At 41.2% G+C, this 14,439-nt stretch overlaps 1 protein-coding gene across 1 annotated transcript in view; it reads right to left on the bottom strand.

The window, feature by feature from the left end:
* fbn1 (fibrillin 1) overlaps positions 1–14,439 on the bottom strand; it is a 69,034-nt gene that overhangs the window by 22,229 nt on the left and 32,366 nt on the right. The window contains exons 28-39 of the mRNA XM_069664817.1: positions 14,134–14,259; positions 13,893–14,015; positions 13,008–13,133; positions 12,400–12,525; positions 7,900–8,022; positions 7,037–7,159; positions 6,814–6,939; positions 4,294–4,416; positions 3,913–4,035; positions 3,034–3,201; positions 561–629; positions 325–450 (exon numbers count right to left, since the gene is read on the bottom strand). Of these exons, the coding sequence (XP_069520918.1) occupies positions 325–450; positions 561–629; positions 3,034–3,201; positions 3,913–4,035; positions 4,294–4,416; positions 6,814–6,939; positions 7,037–7,159; positions 7,900–8,022; positions 12,400–12,525; positions 13,008–13,133; positions 13,893–14,015; positions 14,134–14,259 (1,482 nt within the window). The remainder of the gene's footprint in view (positions 1–324; positions 451–560; positions 630–3,033; positions 3,202–3,912; positions 4,036–4,293; positions 4,417–6,813; positions 6,940–7,036; positions 7,160–7,899; positions 8,023–12,399; positions 12,526–13,007; positions 13,134–13,892; positions 14,016–14,133; positions 14,260–14,439) is intronic.

The following is a 14,439-nucleotide window of genomic DNA, read 5'->3' as shown; positions in this document are numbered from 1 at the left end:
TTAGGCGCTAGGCTGTGTAATCCTCCTGACTGAGCTTTGTTGGGTTAGCAACAGAAGAAAAAGTAGACCAGAGACATATTGAGCTGGAATGAGCTGCAGTGTTGTCTAGGGGACAAAAAGGTTCAATATTTCTTTTGTCTTTCTGCCTTTTGCTTTTTCCTCCCTCTCCATGTGTCCTCGTCGAACAAAGGCATCGACGGCTGGACTCAATTTCCTCCCCACTGAAACATCCCAGGGCAAGAGCTACAGAGGAATGGGTCACCTGTGTGTTCATGTGTCTGTGCGGCTGAATAGGAATACACGTGTGTGAGTGTGTCCTAATACCTTCACAGACTCTGGTTTCTGTGTTGAGGGCGTAGCCTCTCGGACATTCACACTGGAAGCTGCCAAACGTGTTGATGCACTGGCCACCCTGGCACAAGCCTGGCAGCTCCTGGCATTCATTGATGTCTGCCAGAGAGAGAAGAGGCACATTCAGATGCATTGTGGGTGGTTTTTATTATATTGATGTTTTTTAAGAAGCGACCACAGACTAAATGTTGATGGTGATGATGTCTGACCTTCTAAGATGACAGTGATGGGGTTTGGTCTGAATCCTTCCCCTCCGGGACACAGCGTCTTGTACTCAGCTGTAACACAGAACACATCACATTACCACACACAGTGACACATCACGCAAACCACAATCAAGAGTTTTTTCAATGCATGATTTTACAGAAATGGTGGGATATGATCTAAGTCATGGGACCGCCTCTGAAAAAGACTTTCCTGGTCGTCAGCTCGCTTCCTGTCACTCTCTGTTGCACTTTTTTTTGACCAGTCGTCTAAAAAACCTCAGACTGATCCACAGAGCCCAGTGGACCGGACATGACTGCAGCGACTCAGAATTACAAAGCGAAAGAGAAAAAGTTGCTGTTTTTGTCATAGTGGCGAGCATTTTCCCTGAACTGAAGAGGGTGAGTCATTCCCTGTAATGTTCTGAACCATCTGTTGGCAATTTCAAGTAAGTTTCACAGAGCTGTCTCATCTTTACCAGCAACAACAACAACAACAGCGAAAACACACTCATCGCATGACAAGAGCAGGCAGCCTGAGCACTGTCAGAACAGCTAACTCACACCTTACCAGGCCTGATCTCAGATGCTGGGCTTTTGTATATCAATGTTTTGGTTATGATTTTTCCTGTTACTGCTAGTTGAAATAGAAACGACCTTAAACCACCTTATTATGACTTAAGAGCATGAGGTGCTAATTGAGAGACTGATTGATTTACTGTTGTTACAAAATAACTTATAAAAGGATTTAACAGGGCTCTTGATGATTGATCAAACCCCTTGAATTACTTTGCTTGCATTCATACTGCAGGCCTTCATGCTCAGTTCCAAATTGGGGCTCATATCAGACATTTTGGGGCCACTGTTCATATCTATTTTAGAATGAGACCCAGGAGAGATATCAATGTGAACAGAAGATGATTTTAAAAAGACACGCGTGCGCAAACAACACTAACAAAAGACGTCACATCCTCTGACATTCGTTTTCTGTAAAACATGGATGGCTCTCGGGCGTTGAGACTTTGGATGTGCATAAACTTTTAGCGACATCTCCATCAGAGACGGGCAAAACGGACAAGAGCGGCAAATTTGTCTCCAAATATTTCCGAACACACTTCGTTTGCGGCATGAGCTTTCTAGTTTTGATTGGATACAGGCATCTCCACAAATAGCAATTAAATCTGCTATGGAGCCGTCTCTCCGCTGCTGCGTGTCGTTGTCCTCCATGGTTAAGTGGAAAAAGGAAGTTTTCCTCCTCTTCTTCTTTAGAATCACTTCTGGAAATGTGCATATTACCATGGCAACGTGGACCAACTCTGATTTGAGTGTTCAAATACAAGTGGCATGTTTTGGATTCCTATTTAGTGCCACATATTCGAGTAGCAAAGTTCTGAATTCATGCAACTGTTCGCACTGATTTGAAAAATCAGATCTGTGTCACATCGAGGAAAAAAGTCTGAATTGGGACACTTTTAGCAGCAGTATGAATGCAGCCTTTGATATAGACATAAAGGCTCAACCTCATTAACTGAAAAACTTTGGTCTCAAGGCAAGAAAATACATGAAAAAGATGCTGCAAATGTGTCATATCATTATTCATTGGACATTTATACTGCATTTGTTCTCCATTATTAACAACTGCAGCTGACTCAATTTAAAAAATGTTGGTTTGTTTGGTGAAAATATCTTTTCTTTTCATACTGTAGGTAACAGAGCATTGCTGCTCTCACTGGTGCCTTCTCTTGTTTTATCACTTAGCTTTAAATCTGTATTAAAGAGATTTCTGCGTAAGAGTCAGAACCTGTGGGAAAGGGAAGAAATGCTTGGTGTCGGATTTGTTTGCCTTAAGATTTGAGCAATCATGTTTGAGCAGGCATTGGTTGCAGAAGTGGAGAGAAAAAGTGGCAGAATGCATTGGCCAAAATGCAGTCCAAGAACTCGCAATCTTCGGCAGACAATTAAGCATTTTATCAATCTCAATAAACACACATTTGAGTGCAAATAACAATCCAGGCATAGATGTCGTCTCTTTACTATGACTCTATTCCAGGATCTCAAGCTGCTAGTCAGACTGTAAACAATGACCAGCAGATGAAAGGAGAAGTTTTGGCCCAGATATCAGACATTCGTAATCAGCATATCTGTTGGCTACATTAGAAGCGCCTCAGTATTAGCTGTTGGCCCCAGACGCTCAGTCATCTTGAGAGAAGAACTGATGGGTTCTGACATTGCGTAACACTGATTGAATGAGGTGCACACCTGCAAAAGTTGACCAGATAGATGGTGAACTCACTATACATACAATGTCACTTCCCTGTAAACATAGCACTAAATTTACTTTCAGGACTGACTTAGGTGGGCTGTAACAAAATGAAGGTGTGTCATGTTACCTCAAAGCCCCTCTATTAGGCTGTGCATGTCCAGCAAGAGGTGCAAAATCTTGACATTGAACTGAAACACAAAAATAATGTTGACTTACTTGAGTTGACAGACGGGCATGATTCACATGGATTTCCCCAGCCCTGGCCCAGTGAGCAGCAGCAGGACGCCTTTGAAACACCAACTCCGATCTCATTGGAGCAGTCCAAGCTCTCTGATGCGTCTCCTCTGGATCGGACATACAGGTAGCAGCTTCCAGAGCGAGTATCTGAAGACACGAATGCAGACACAGGTGGTCAGATGTATCTTGTCTTTAAGTCAGACTTTGCACTAAGATACACCAAGATCAAAAAACAATGTGTGTTAAAGGGGGGGTATTATGCTAATTTCAAGCTTCATATTTCACTCTGTGATACCTGTGGAGTAGCTTAGCATAATTTACAGTTAAAAAAACTCCAGGGGCGCTGGGATAGCTCAGTTGGCAGAGCAGGTGCCCCATGTCTAGAGGCTACAGTCCTCGACGCACTGATTGCAGGTTCGACTCCCGGTCTGCCAATCCATTTGGTGCATGTCTTCCCCCACTCTCTACTCCCCACATTTCCGGTCTCTCTTTAGCTTTCCTATATAATGAAGGCAAAATCCCCCCAAAAAACTCTGACTCAGTCAGTTCTGTCCCTTTAAGAAACCCCGCCCCTACAAGCCCACTTTCTTCTGATTGGCCAGCTCTCCGAAGCCTGCTGAGGCTCCACTTTGTGACGTCACAAAGTTCAGCGTGTAGAAAAAACTGTGTGAAACCTGGCTTTCACAGCAGCCTGCAGACTGAGCTGAGAAGCCTGGGGATTACTCCAAAATACTTTTACCTACAGATCTGAAACTTCACCCACGTTTAGTCTGGACATCCAACATTGTAACATTATATATAAATGTCTTAAAATGAGAAACAGCATAATACCCCCTCAAAAAAATTCTTGAGTCTTACCTACACAGCCCACCCCGGTGGGGTTGAGTTCAAAGTCTGCGGGGCAGTTACAGTGGTAGCTTCCATGGACGTTGACACACATTCCATTTATACAGATGGTCGGGTCTGCACATTCATTGACATCTGAGAAAGAATGAAAAAGAAGCATTCTATAGAAGGTCTTTATTGCCTCGAAAATACATGAGAGTTTTTCATTTTTTCATTGTTTTCTTCGACAGTAGGAAAGGCGGAGACTTTTCCACCATCAAGAGGAGAGCTTATCATCTCCTCACCGCTGTTGCTACATTACTTTTACACTGTCTCACATTTCCTCAGCTCACTGGGGCATTAACAGAACATCATTTGGGCAGACAGCTGGAATGGTGTATTGACTAGACTTACCTGTGCAGTTGCCTCCACTCCTGTCAAGTTCATAACCGATGTTACATTGACATCTAAAAAGCCCTGGGATGTTCTGGCAGCGTCCATTGACACAGATGTCAGCAAAGGTACATTCATCTATGTCTGTAAAAAAGAGAGGGAGGAAGAGAGAGAGAGAGGGAGAGAGAGAGAGAGGGCCAGCTGTGAGGGATTAGTGGATCATGGGATCATGGTGGAAAATTGGCAGCCAGCAATAGGAAGTGAAGGCCGCTCACCTCTGCTAAAGAATGACAGTTCTGGGGCAAAAAATGCCCAGACATATCCAGACAGACGCACACATACACTATCAGAGCTGCAGCCAAGGTTATGAAATTGTGCTCTTCCACATCATTAGACTCTGCACAAGTCATTACTGTCCAGTCCTGCCTGAGCTGAGGCAGGGAGGACTGGACAGGTTATTTCAGGATGTTTGACACATCAGCAAATTGAGGTCAGTCTGCTCATTCAATTGAATCCAGAGATGTCTTATCACTGGGAGCATGAATCACGCTTGTCTGCTACCAGCGATAATTCAATATGTCCGCTCTACAGTAGCTCTGTTTGGGGATTTTACACAAGATCCCTGCAGAGTCATTCAAGTCTGCATGCGATCTTACAGCACATTATAATTAAATCCTATTTATTCTTCATCTTAATTAAAAGCCCTTTAGAAAATCTACTGTCTTTGGGAAGCCTAGATTGACATACAAACATATCATGAAGACACTGAATACAGGGATAGGTCTTAAAGGTGCATACAGCTTTGTCTTAAACAGTAATTCAACATGTATGCAGACTGTATGGCCTTTTGTTACCACACCAATAAGTTCCCTCTACCATTCTGTAGATAGTCTATAAAGTCTTTTACACAGCCTATACAGTCGTTTATAACAATACAAGTTTTGTGTTTAAATGTATTTAAACATTAGATAGCGATTACTTAAATGTTTTAATAGTTAAAAACAAGAGTTCCTTCCACCCAGTAAATTGTTTTATGAACTTTATCACACTTTATTGTATGGCTTGGACACAAGCCAAAGAAGTTTATGTTAATAAACAGGGCATTAGGATTAGAGATAGACCGATATGGTTTTTTCAGGGCCGATACCGATTATTAGTAGTCAAGGAGGCCGATAACCGATATTTGGAGCCGATATTCATTTGCAGTAAAAGTGAAAATATTGGCGTCAAAATTTTGAATAATACAAACTCCAACACTTAACTTTGTTTAAATGCCTTTAAGCATATGTTTATTAAACAAACAAACAAAAAGCGCAGGGAGTTCCCGGGGTCAGCAGCATCTCTTATAAAGTTAACTGAAAATTTAATTAAATAAATAAATAACTTCCTGAAGTTTTATAAAGTAAATAAAACAAAGATTTGACCGTCCTGAGCTGACTTTTTTTAAATTTATTTTTTTATTATAACCTTTTATGGTCTTTCATTGCTTTTATTTTTATTTAATTATTTCATTTATTTTTCTCTTAATTTGCATTGCTTATTACTCGAAATGCCTCTGTTCCTGTTTAGTCAATTTTTCTTCTTTTGAATACCCTCGGTTTGGCCTCATTGTTGGAAGTTCCTTAAATCTGTTTTGTATTCCGTAATCCTCCTGAGTTCCTGCCTTTGCTTTGTCTGTCAAAGCACTTTGTAAACATTCTGTTTTTAAAAGGTGCTATATAAATAAAGTTATTATTATTATAAAATTAAAAAGACATTTAAAAAGTTGTGAATTAGTGTTAAAAGGCTAAGGCTAATTGCAAGCTTATGTTAGCTTATTTGCTGTCTAATGTTTGTCCTGCTCACACGATTGCTACAACGGCAAAGTCAAGTACCTCCCCTGCTCTGCCTCTGATTGACCTGACCCTCAAGTTACCTTACACTACCCTAATCTAAACTAGTGAATGTTAGTTACCCATGATTGGATAAACAAAGTGTTGACTTTGTCATCCTTTACCAGCATAGGGGGGAAAAATCTATTGTCCTGCTAGCACCTTAAGGCTGCTACTTTTTATATACTGAAAGTATTGTTATTTACACAATGTGAAAATGTGAGTGGCCATAATATAGCACACACACGTTTTAAAAATATCCAAAGTTTTCCTCATTGTTGAAAAAAGTTTTTAAGTGTTTTGTTTGCTTCAGTTTCTTGCAAAGAAATGGGATGATGACATCCCCCAAAATAAACGAAATCTTCTGCCAAATTTAAAATGGAAACAAGGCAAAATCCATTACTGTTGTCATTCCTTCAAAATGTTCTCAAAACTAAAACCACTTAGATGCTCAGCATCCTGTGCACTTCCCATGTCCAAATTACTCTCTCACGAGTTTCACTTGAAGGCAGCATGTGTTTGGATTGATTCTTTCTCCAAACAGGAAAACAAAGCATTCACTAGGGTAACACCAGACCTGTTGGAATGACTCAACATGTTTAAGGATATGGGCACCAAGTCAGAGCTGTGGGGACAGGAAAGTCAAGAATATGTAGTTAAATTGTTTTACCTTCGCAGGCCTTGCCATCAGGAGTGGGGATGAAGCCCATGTCACATTCACAGCGGTAGCCTCCTGGCAGGTTCAGACAGTGGCCACTCTCACACAGGTTTCCGTTTTCTGCACACTCATCGCTGTCTGTAGTTGTGATAACATACATAAACTCAGTATAAAACATGCATTCATGCATCTTTTAAAGAAATTATATAAAGGATATTGGTTTTATATGTGTGACCTGAGCAGTAGAATCCATCTCCAGAGAATCCTTCCTTGCACGCACAGCGATACGAGCCCATGGTGTTGAGACACTCAGCGTTGTTGCTGCACATGTGTGTCCCATTGGAGCACTCATCCAGGTCTGAAACACAACAAAGTCCAAAAGCAAATACATGAATGCAGGCAGAAACTTTTTCAAAACAGAAACAAATGCATTCATCATTACGTCTCTTTCATGTCTGTGGCACTCAAAACGAGTTTAATGTTAAAAAAGGGTGAACAAATTTCCTAAAACAGCTGGGGACTCTAACTCAAGTTTCCCAGGCAGGGGTAAATAGTGTTTTTCTTTGGGGCTGTTTTCAGCCAAAGACAAATAGATTATTTACAGCATAAGGAAGCTGGGATTAGTCAGGGGAATTAATTTTATTTTTCTCTAGCTCAGAGAGAGAATGTTTTTGGTGCCGGTTGTTTGTCTGCTTGTCAGGATTACAGCAAAAACACTTGGCCTAACTTTCATGAATTTTGGTGGAAAGGCCAATTAAATGTTTTACTAGATCCGGACCCGACTGACAAACAAGCAATAACAGCGGATCTAACTCATGAGCTGCTAAGGATAGTGGATCAGACATAAATTTGCACATCACAAAAGAATTTCCGAATTTCCACTCTGGGGATCAATAAAGAATTATCTTATCTGAATGGACCACTGGCCTGGCTGCAGGTCTGCCCCCTCTGAGTAACCTTCTATTATCACTTTGTCGTCCTTTGGTTATTCTTAATCAACATGATTTTCTTACATCAACTTTCCATTCCTTCTATTTTGATGCAGAAACCCTACTGTATACTTGCATTTACCTGTACATTTAAAACCACCAGTCTTACCTGTGCATTTGAGGCCGTTGCCAATCCACCCTGGAGCACAGTTGCATTTGAAGCTGCCAGCCGTGTTGGTGCAGGTGGCATGTCTGTCACAGTTATGGGCTCCGATCTCACACTCGTTGATATCTGAGCAAACAAAGGAGAAGCCATGTAAGGAAAAAATACACATTTGTCTGATGGTCTGATGATTTGTTCCTGCATTCTCTTTCCAGTGGGGTTCTTGGCTTTGTGGAGAGACTTGATGCTTGGTTTGAACTGTATAAAGACAGCAGCAGGAGACGACAGGACTAAGTCTTTCTGGGTCACTGTCTTCATCCACTGAGAGCTGTATTTCAGAGCTGAAGGCATGGAGACATTCTCATGATCTCTGATACTAATAGCCTTCCTGCGGAGGTTTAATGAGCAGAGCCAGCCTCTGGATTTTCACTGTGCAAGTGTGTCTAGAGAGCTTTAAAAAGGCTAAGAGGGAGAACTGTATCCTCATGCTAAGGCCTTGTTCTGTCTGCTCTGTCTGAACAAGTATTTCTGAGGTTATTTTAGGCAAAGGTTTCCCTCTTCACCCGCAGACCCACAGACACGGCACCTCTCATATGGGGCTTTTGTAAAAGCTCTCTTTTAATGCTCGTGTTTGGTTTTCTCACCGCCCCAGATGTCAAGTTTGGAAATTCAATCTTTTCCAAATATAATTTCCATAAAAGTGCGATGTGGTAATGTGCCAACTCTACAAATAAACATTCCTTCACGGGAAAGACACGATAATTACATGTGAAATCTGCCAATGGATGAAATAACTGAGGTACTTTGTAGATAATGTGGTTATAAAAATACTTCTCTACGTTTGTTCACCTATTGTATGCAGCCCTGGATTCTAATAAATGAACAATTAAAAGGAACAATTAAATTGGCTACTATTAAAATGTTCCCTGCCTATAAATCTGTTTACATCCTGCAGGTTGTAACGTTTAAGGATCTCGATGAAGCAGCTGGTCGTGATAAGATACTGTGAATGTGGTTCTGCAGCTCTTGTTCCTGAGGAAGTTCTGACATGTTCAACTAAGTGGCACAATGGAAAAAGCCTGTATGGGGCTAAAACAATGATGGCTGCTAATAAGGAGCCAAAACAACCCCTGTGAAACACCGATCAACACAATACCTACCAAGAGCCTCAATGCAGAGTTTTTCAGCTTTGATCGAGGGGTTGTGCATGTGTGTATGTGGGTGTCCCTATTCATCAAGGGAAGCCATGTTAAGAACTCAATCAAGATGTAAGGACTTATCAGCCAATGAGACACACTCCTCTTAGTGTGTCTGTCTTTGTGAGGGTAGTAATTCAGAGCACTGTCAATTAGAGATTACTGCTGCTGGTTTACAGTCTTCCTGAGGAGAGGCTATGGTATATTTACATTACATTTGATGAGGGCTTTAATATGAGGGCGAATCTCCCTGGATTACAGACAGAATTAAAGATCATTTCCCCGAAGCCTTTGATGACAGAGCGTATAACAAGCACACACACACACACACACACACACACACACACTCATTTGGACATGTAAAATGCAAACACGGGTTGTTGCACGCGAGAAGCGTGTCAGCGGTCACAGCTGGTGTCAAACAAGAGGCTTGATTTAACTAGAGCTAATGCTCGACAGATGAAAAAGGGATAAAAAGGGATAAAAGAAAATTACACATCTGCCTACCTGGCTGTCTAACTGTCTTCCAGTTTGTATGAATGCCTGACTTTCTGTTTGCCACCTGTCTGGCTTCATGTTTAAACTTTGTTCAGACTGCTGGGAAATCAGATTTTTTTTATTCGGAAATCACGTCATTAGGCAGACTGCCCACACAGTTGTTTGCAACTTGTCTGATCAGATTTGTGTGTCCAAACATCACAAATATATGACTGGAATCACATTTCAAACCACATCCAAATGTGGTTGAAGGCTGATTTGCAATAACCACATTAATGTTTATTTTGCTGTTGAAGATCGTCAAAACAATCTGGATATAATCCGCACAAGACAAAAAATTGATTTAGGCTGGCAGTCCAAAGAAGGCTTAAATCTGGCTGCAGTCCTGACAGCCTGACCGAGCAGTACCATGCAGTTTAAATACCTATATTCTGCAAGTCATGTTCAATATTCTCACTACTCTGCATTTGAAGGCTCCCCTCATTACTTAATTGTTCCATGTCAAGCCCTTGTTTATTATTTTCAGAACAGCTATATTGTAGGTAGTAAAGAGTTATTAGGTAATCGAGATGACCCAGAAATGTAGGTTAGAAAACAATATTTATCTTAAGTTGGCTAACATTAGGGAAGTCATGAAATTACCAACTTGACTCAGTAGGTTAATGTCATTTAGCTACACAACAATCTAAAGTTTGCTAACATTAGCCAGCATAAACTACTTTTCATACCAGACCAAGAAGAATGAATTTGAGTAAGACTACGTGTCCATAAGGATCAATAATATAATTGTAAGTTTAATAAAAATGTAGTGTAACTGTAGCACACACAGGAGTTATAACGTTAGCAAACTGACTAAGACATATCAGCTAGCTACAGTTTGCTAACATTAGCCGCTATACGCCATTAGTTGTACTGAAGCAAAACTATTTTAAGTGAGACTATGGAAAAAAGTTTAAATAAGACTATTAAAAAAATTAAGTAAAAAAAATTAAAATTAAAATGTAGTGTAAAAGTAGCAGTAGAGGCGTCTCGTTTCAGGCTAGCAAACTGGCTCAGTAACAGTTGTCAGTTCTTTATGTTTGCTAGCATTAGCAATAATTGGAGGACATAGGCTAAGCTACTTTTCTTCAGCAGAATGAGTTTAAGTGAGACGATGGCCACATTCAGTAAGAGCATGGTGAATATTAAAATGCAATGTGAAAGTAAAATAGAGTTCTATAGACAGCATCTATAGATAACAGTATCTATTAGGTTTGTAAATATTAGCTAGCATTAGCCATGATAAGCTTCATGCTAGACCAAGCAAACTGTTAAAGCAAATCCCTGAACCTATTAAATTGATCAAGGGTGAGTTTTAAAGCATTTGACTTTAACTTCCTAAGAGAAAGACTGTGTAAAGTTTTGTTTTATAGTTAAATAGCTTTTCTTTATGTCAAAGTTTGACCGTTGTGTCATTTAGGCCGAGCTAAAAGATATTAAAAGCTAACACGCTTAAGGGCTCACTCTGTTCCTGTCTAAAGTTGAGACACTCCTAGCCTTATAAACTTAACTAGGACATCTCCACCCAATCCTTATTTTCCAATAAACAAGCAAAGACACAACACTGTGTTCATACAAATGCGCACACCCTGCCCCTGAGTTCTACTAAGTGTTGTGGAATAAAAAAAAGGGAAACTCTTTTGGGAGCTTCATCAACAGCTGGATCAGATCTGGGCCTGAGACCACCACTCACTCATTAACACACACACGCAAGGAGATTTAGTCCACACATACCAGCGTGGTCACATAAGCCAATTCGACAATGACAACTAATTTCTTATGCATGTTTTATATAGTGGAAGGGGAGCCGTTCCAAAAAGAGTAGCAGGTTTTGTTCGCTTGTCTATAAGAAGACATCCTGCCTGCCTGAGAGGAATTAGTGTCTTGATTCCCTGGTATTTTCAGGCTGAAATTCCAAACCTGTGAATCAGAACCGGCTGCTTTACTGCAACTCTAGCTCTCTCAAAACAAGTAATATACTGTATGGACATTTTAATGGGATTAGAATGAGCAAGAGTGTATGTGAATGAGATTGAAGGTCAGATGGACCTGTTTATTTGGGTCTGAAGGAGGACGTGCTGCTGCTGACTGTGTCTCTGACTCATTTCGATCGACGATATGAGGCCAGATAGGATCAGCGACCAAACTCTAGACTAGCCCTCAATATCCAAACTTTTAAGTGGCCGTATAAATCAGGCATAACTCAGGAGGAGTGAGTCAAAACTAGCTTAAGACTCTGCGAGCCGGATGGACTTTATATTTATGTGTTTTGGAGCTGTTTCAGATGATTACGTGCTGCAGAAGTCTTCCAACCATCACGTAATGTTTAAATGACCTTAATGAAAGAGCAACAAAGGCATAAACAAAGGTGCAATGTGATGCTTGCATCTGTCAGACCGCAGTGATCTCACTGCTCCTGCTGTTGTTGCTGCTGGTGCATGTGAGCCTGTGCTTTGTGTGTTTGTAAGCGTGTTTCTCATCAAGTCAGACAGGAGCTCTTGAATTAGGCTGAGTAATGTTAAGAGCTGCTTCTGGTTAGCCAGACATTCATTCTCCTTGCGTCCTATCATTTCTCGCCTTTCTCTTCGACTTGCTTTCACTCCTGTCTTCAACAAAACCTGCACACGCACACACACACACGCACCTCATTCACCACTTAATCAACAGCAACCCTCCACTGACTCACCCTCCTTTCATTCCCATCCATGTTGTTCCACAGACAGGATGTTTTGTTGTGGGTAGAAATGCTCTTGAGCGTGTTTGTTTCTCTCACCTGTGCAGCCTGTGGTGCCCTTGCGTACGGAGTATCCCAGGTCACAGTGGCAGATGAAGGATCCCTTTGTGTTCTCACAGTTCCCACTCAGACAGATGTTTGGGTTCAGCTCACACTCATCCACATCTAGACACGCAGGGAAAATTTTACACAGACAGAGCAAGAATGATAATTTGCTTAGGTGTGATATATGTAAATGAGTCACAATAGAAATACATCATGAACTATATTAAGGCTTTAAAGAATGTATCCTCTTATAAATACAGCAGTAATGTGAGTATGTGTTTATGCAGACGCTTTTAAAAGCCTTTACATCATTCATGTCAGGTTTTTATTTTCTCTTTCAGTGGAACCAGACGTCTAAATGTCACACATTCCTCCCTGCAAACCCCGGCTCACACGATGTTCGCTGTCTTATAAATCAACAACAACAACATAAGTATCTGTTTTCTCACACACAGACTCATAGTTCTGACTCATTAAGTGTAGTTCTCATGACTCATTGCTTGGATGACCTTCATGTTTATTTTCTTGTGTCAGTAAATCTCTGAGAACTGGATCTGCAAAGCGCGGAGCTACAGAGAGTGAAGCTGCAGTGCGTCTTTTACCCAGGCAGGTCTTCATATCCTCAGAAGACATGAAACCGTCAAAGCAGAGACACTGGTACGTCCCCGGGGTGTTGGTACACTGGCCTCCATCGCAGATGTCAGGGCTCTCCTCGCACTCATCGATATCTGAAGAGTTAAGACAGAGAGGCGGAAAGGAACATCAGACATATGATGGGAGCACACAAAGTAACCTAAACCTAGTAATTTAAGCTTGAATGTTGAGGTATAATTTACCATTAAGTTTTAAAAGGAACACATCAAGATTGCAACATAAAACATAGCTACCTCAGGTGCATATTACTCTTTCCTATAGAGGGCAAAACACAGGGTTATACACATAATTTGGGTGTCTGTTTCCTCATCTTTACACTCTTAAATCAACAGGGTCGATTCAGGATTCAGAACTAATTTCAGCTCTTTTGAACAAACTACCCTTGCATTGCCTTGATCTCAGTCTGTAGATCTGCATTTGCATCAGTCAGTCTATGCACAACACATAAAACCTGCTGTCATGGGTAAAAAATGAACACTCTCCAAGCAAAAAACGCCACTACACTTTGCCAGATTCAATAATAAGCACCGTTCATTATTATTTTATGAAATGTTTTTAAGCTTAAATGAAAAAAATTCTTTATATTTAGTCTTAACCTCTCTTCAGACCAGTGCATGCTTTCTCTGAACATGTGCCAATTAAAGCACATCAATGACTCCATATAAACCTGGTTTCCTGATCTTCAGCTCCGTCCCGGCTCTTACATGTGGTGTCTCTACTTCTGTGCCCCCATACATACAATCTATAGAAAACTGCCTACAGCACACACAACGTGATGAGAGGTGCAATATCAGAGAATGACAGGCATAGAGACAACTTAAATATCTTCTTACCAGTGCAGCTTCTCAGATCCGGCATCAGGGCGTATCCACTGTGGCAGCTGCACTCGTAGCTTCCCTCCGAGTTTGTGCAGAAAGTCTCACAGCCACCGTTCTCTATGGTGCACTCGTCGATGTCTGACAAGGCAGGAAAAACATGCGCTCACATTATGTGCTGCTGCTGGCGTATAACCTTCAGATTGCCTCATTAGAAACAAAAGGACTGGCCTTGAAAGGAAACTTGTTCAATACTCACCAACACAGTCCAGTCTGTTCTCAGTAGACTTGTATCCCGTGTCACAGGTGCACTGGTAGCGGCCGATCATATTGACACATTGGCCGTTCCTGCAGAGCCTGTCGCTCAGCTCGCATTCATTTATATCTGTGAAAGAGAAAAGCAATTACACACAGTTCAATTAAAGAGATAAGGATATCCCCCATGCTTAAAGCTGGAGGTAACAGTAGCTGGTTTGCAAGATAGAAAGAGGTTTAATTTGTGTGACAGGGGGCGAGTGCTAGCCCCGGACAGGGCACCTCACCCTGGCTCTGCCTTCCCTGTCTT

This window comes from Semicossyphus pulcher, unplaced genomic scaffold (genome assembly GCF_022749685.1).
Source record: "Semicossyphus pulcher isolate SPU_LCO1_2020_fin unplaced genomic scaffold, fSemPul1.0.p SCAF_1, whole genome shotgun sequence".
Lineage (NCBI taxonomy): Eukaryota > Metazoa > Chordata > Actinopteri > Labriformes > Labridae > Semicossyphus > Semicossyphus pulcher.
This window is presented reverse-complemented; position numbering and strand designations above follow the sequence as displayed.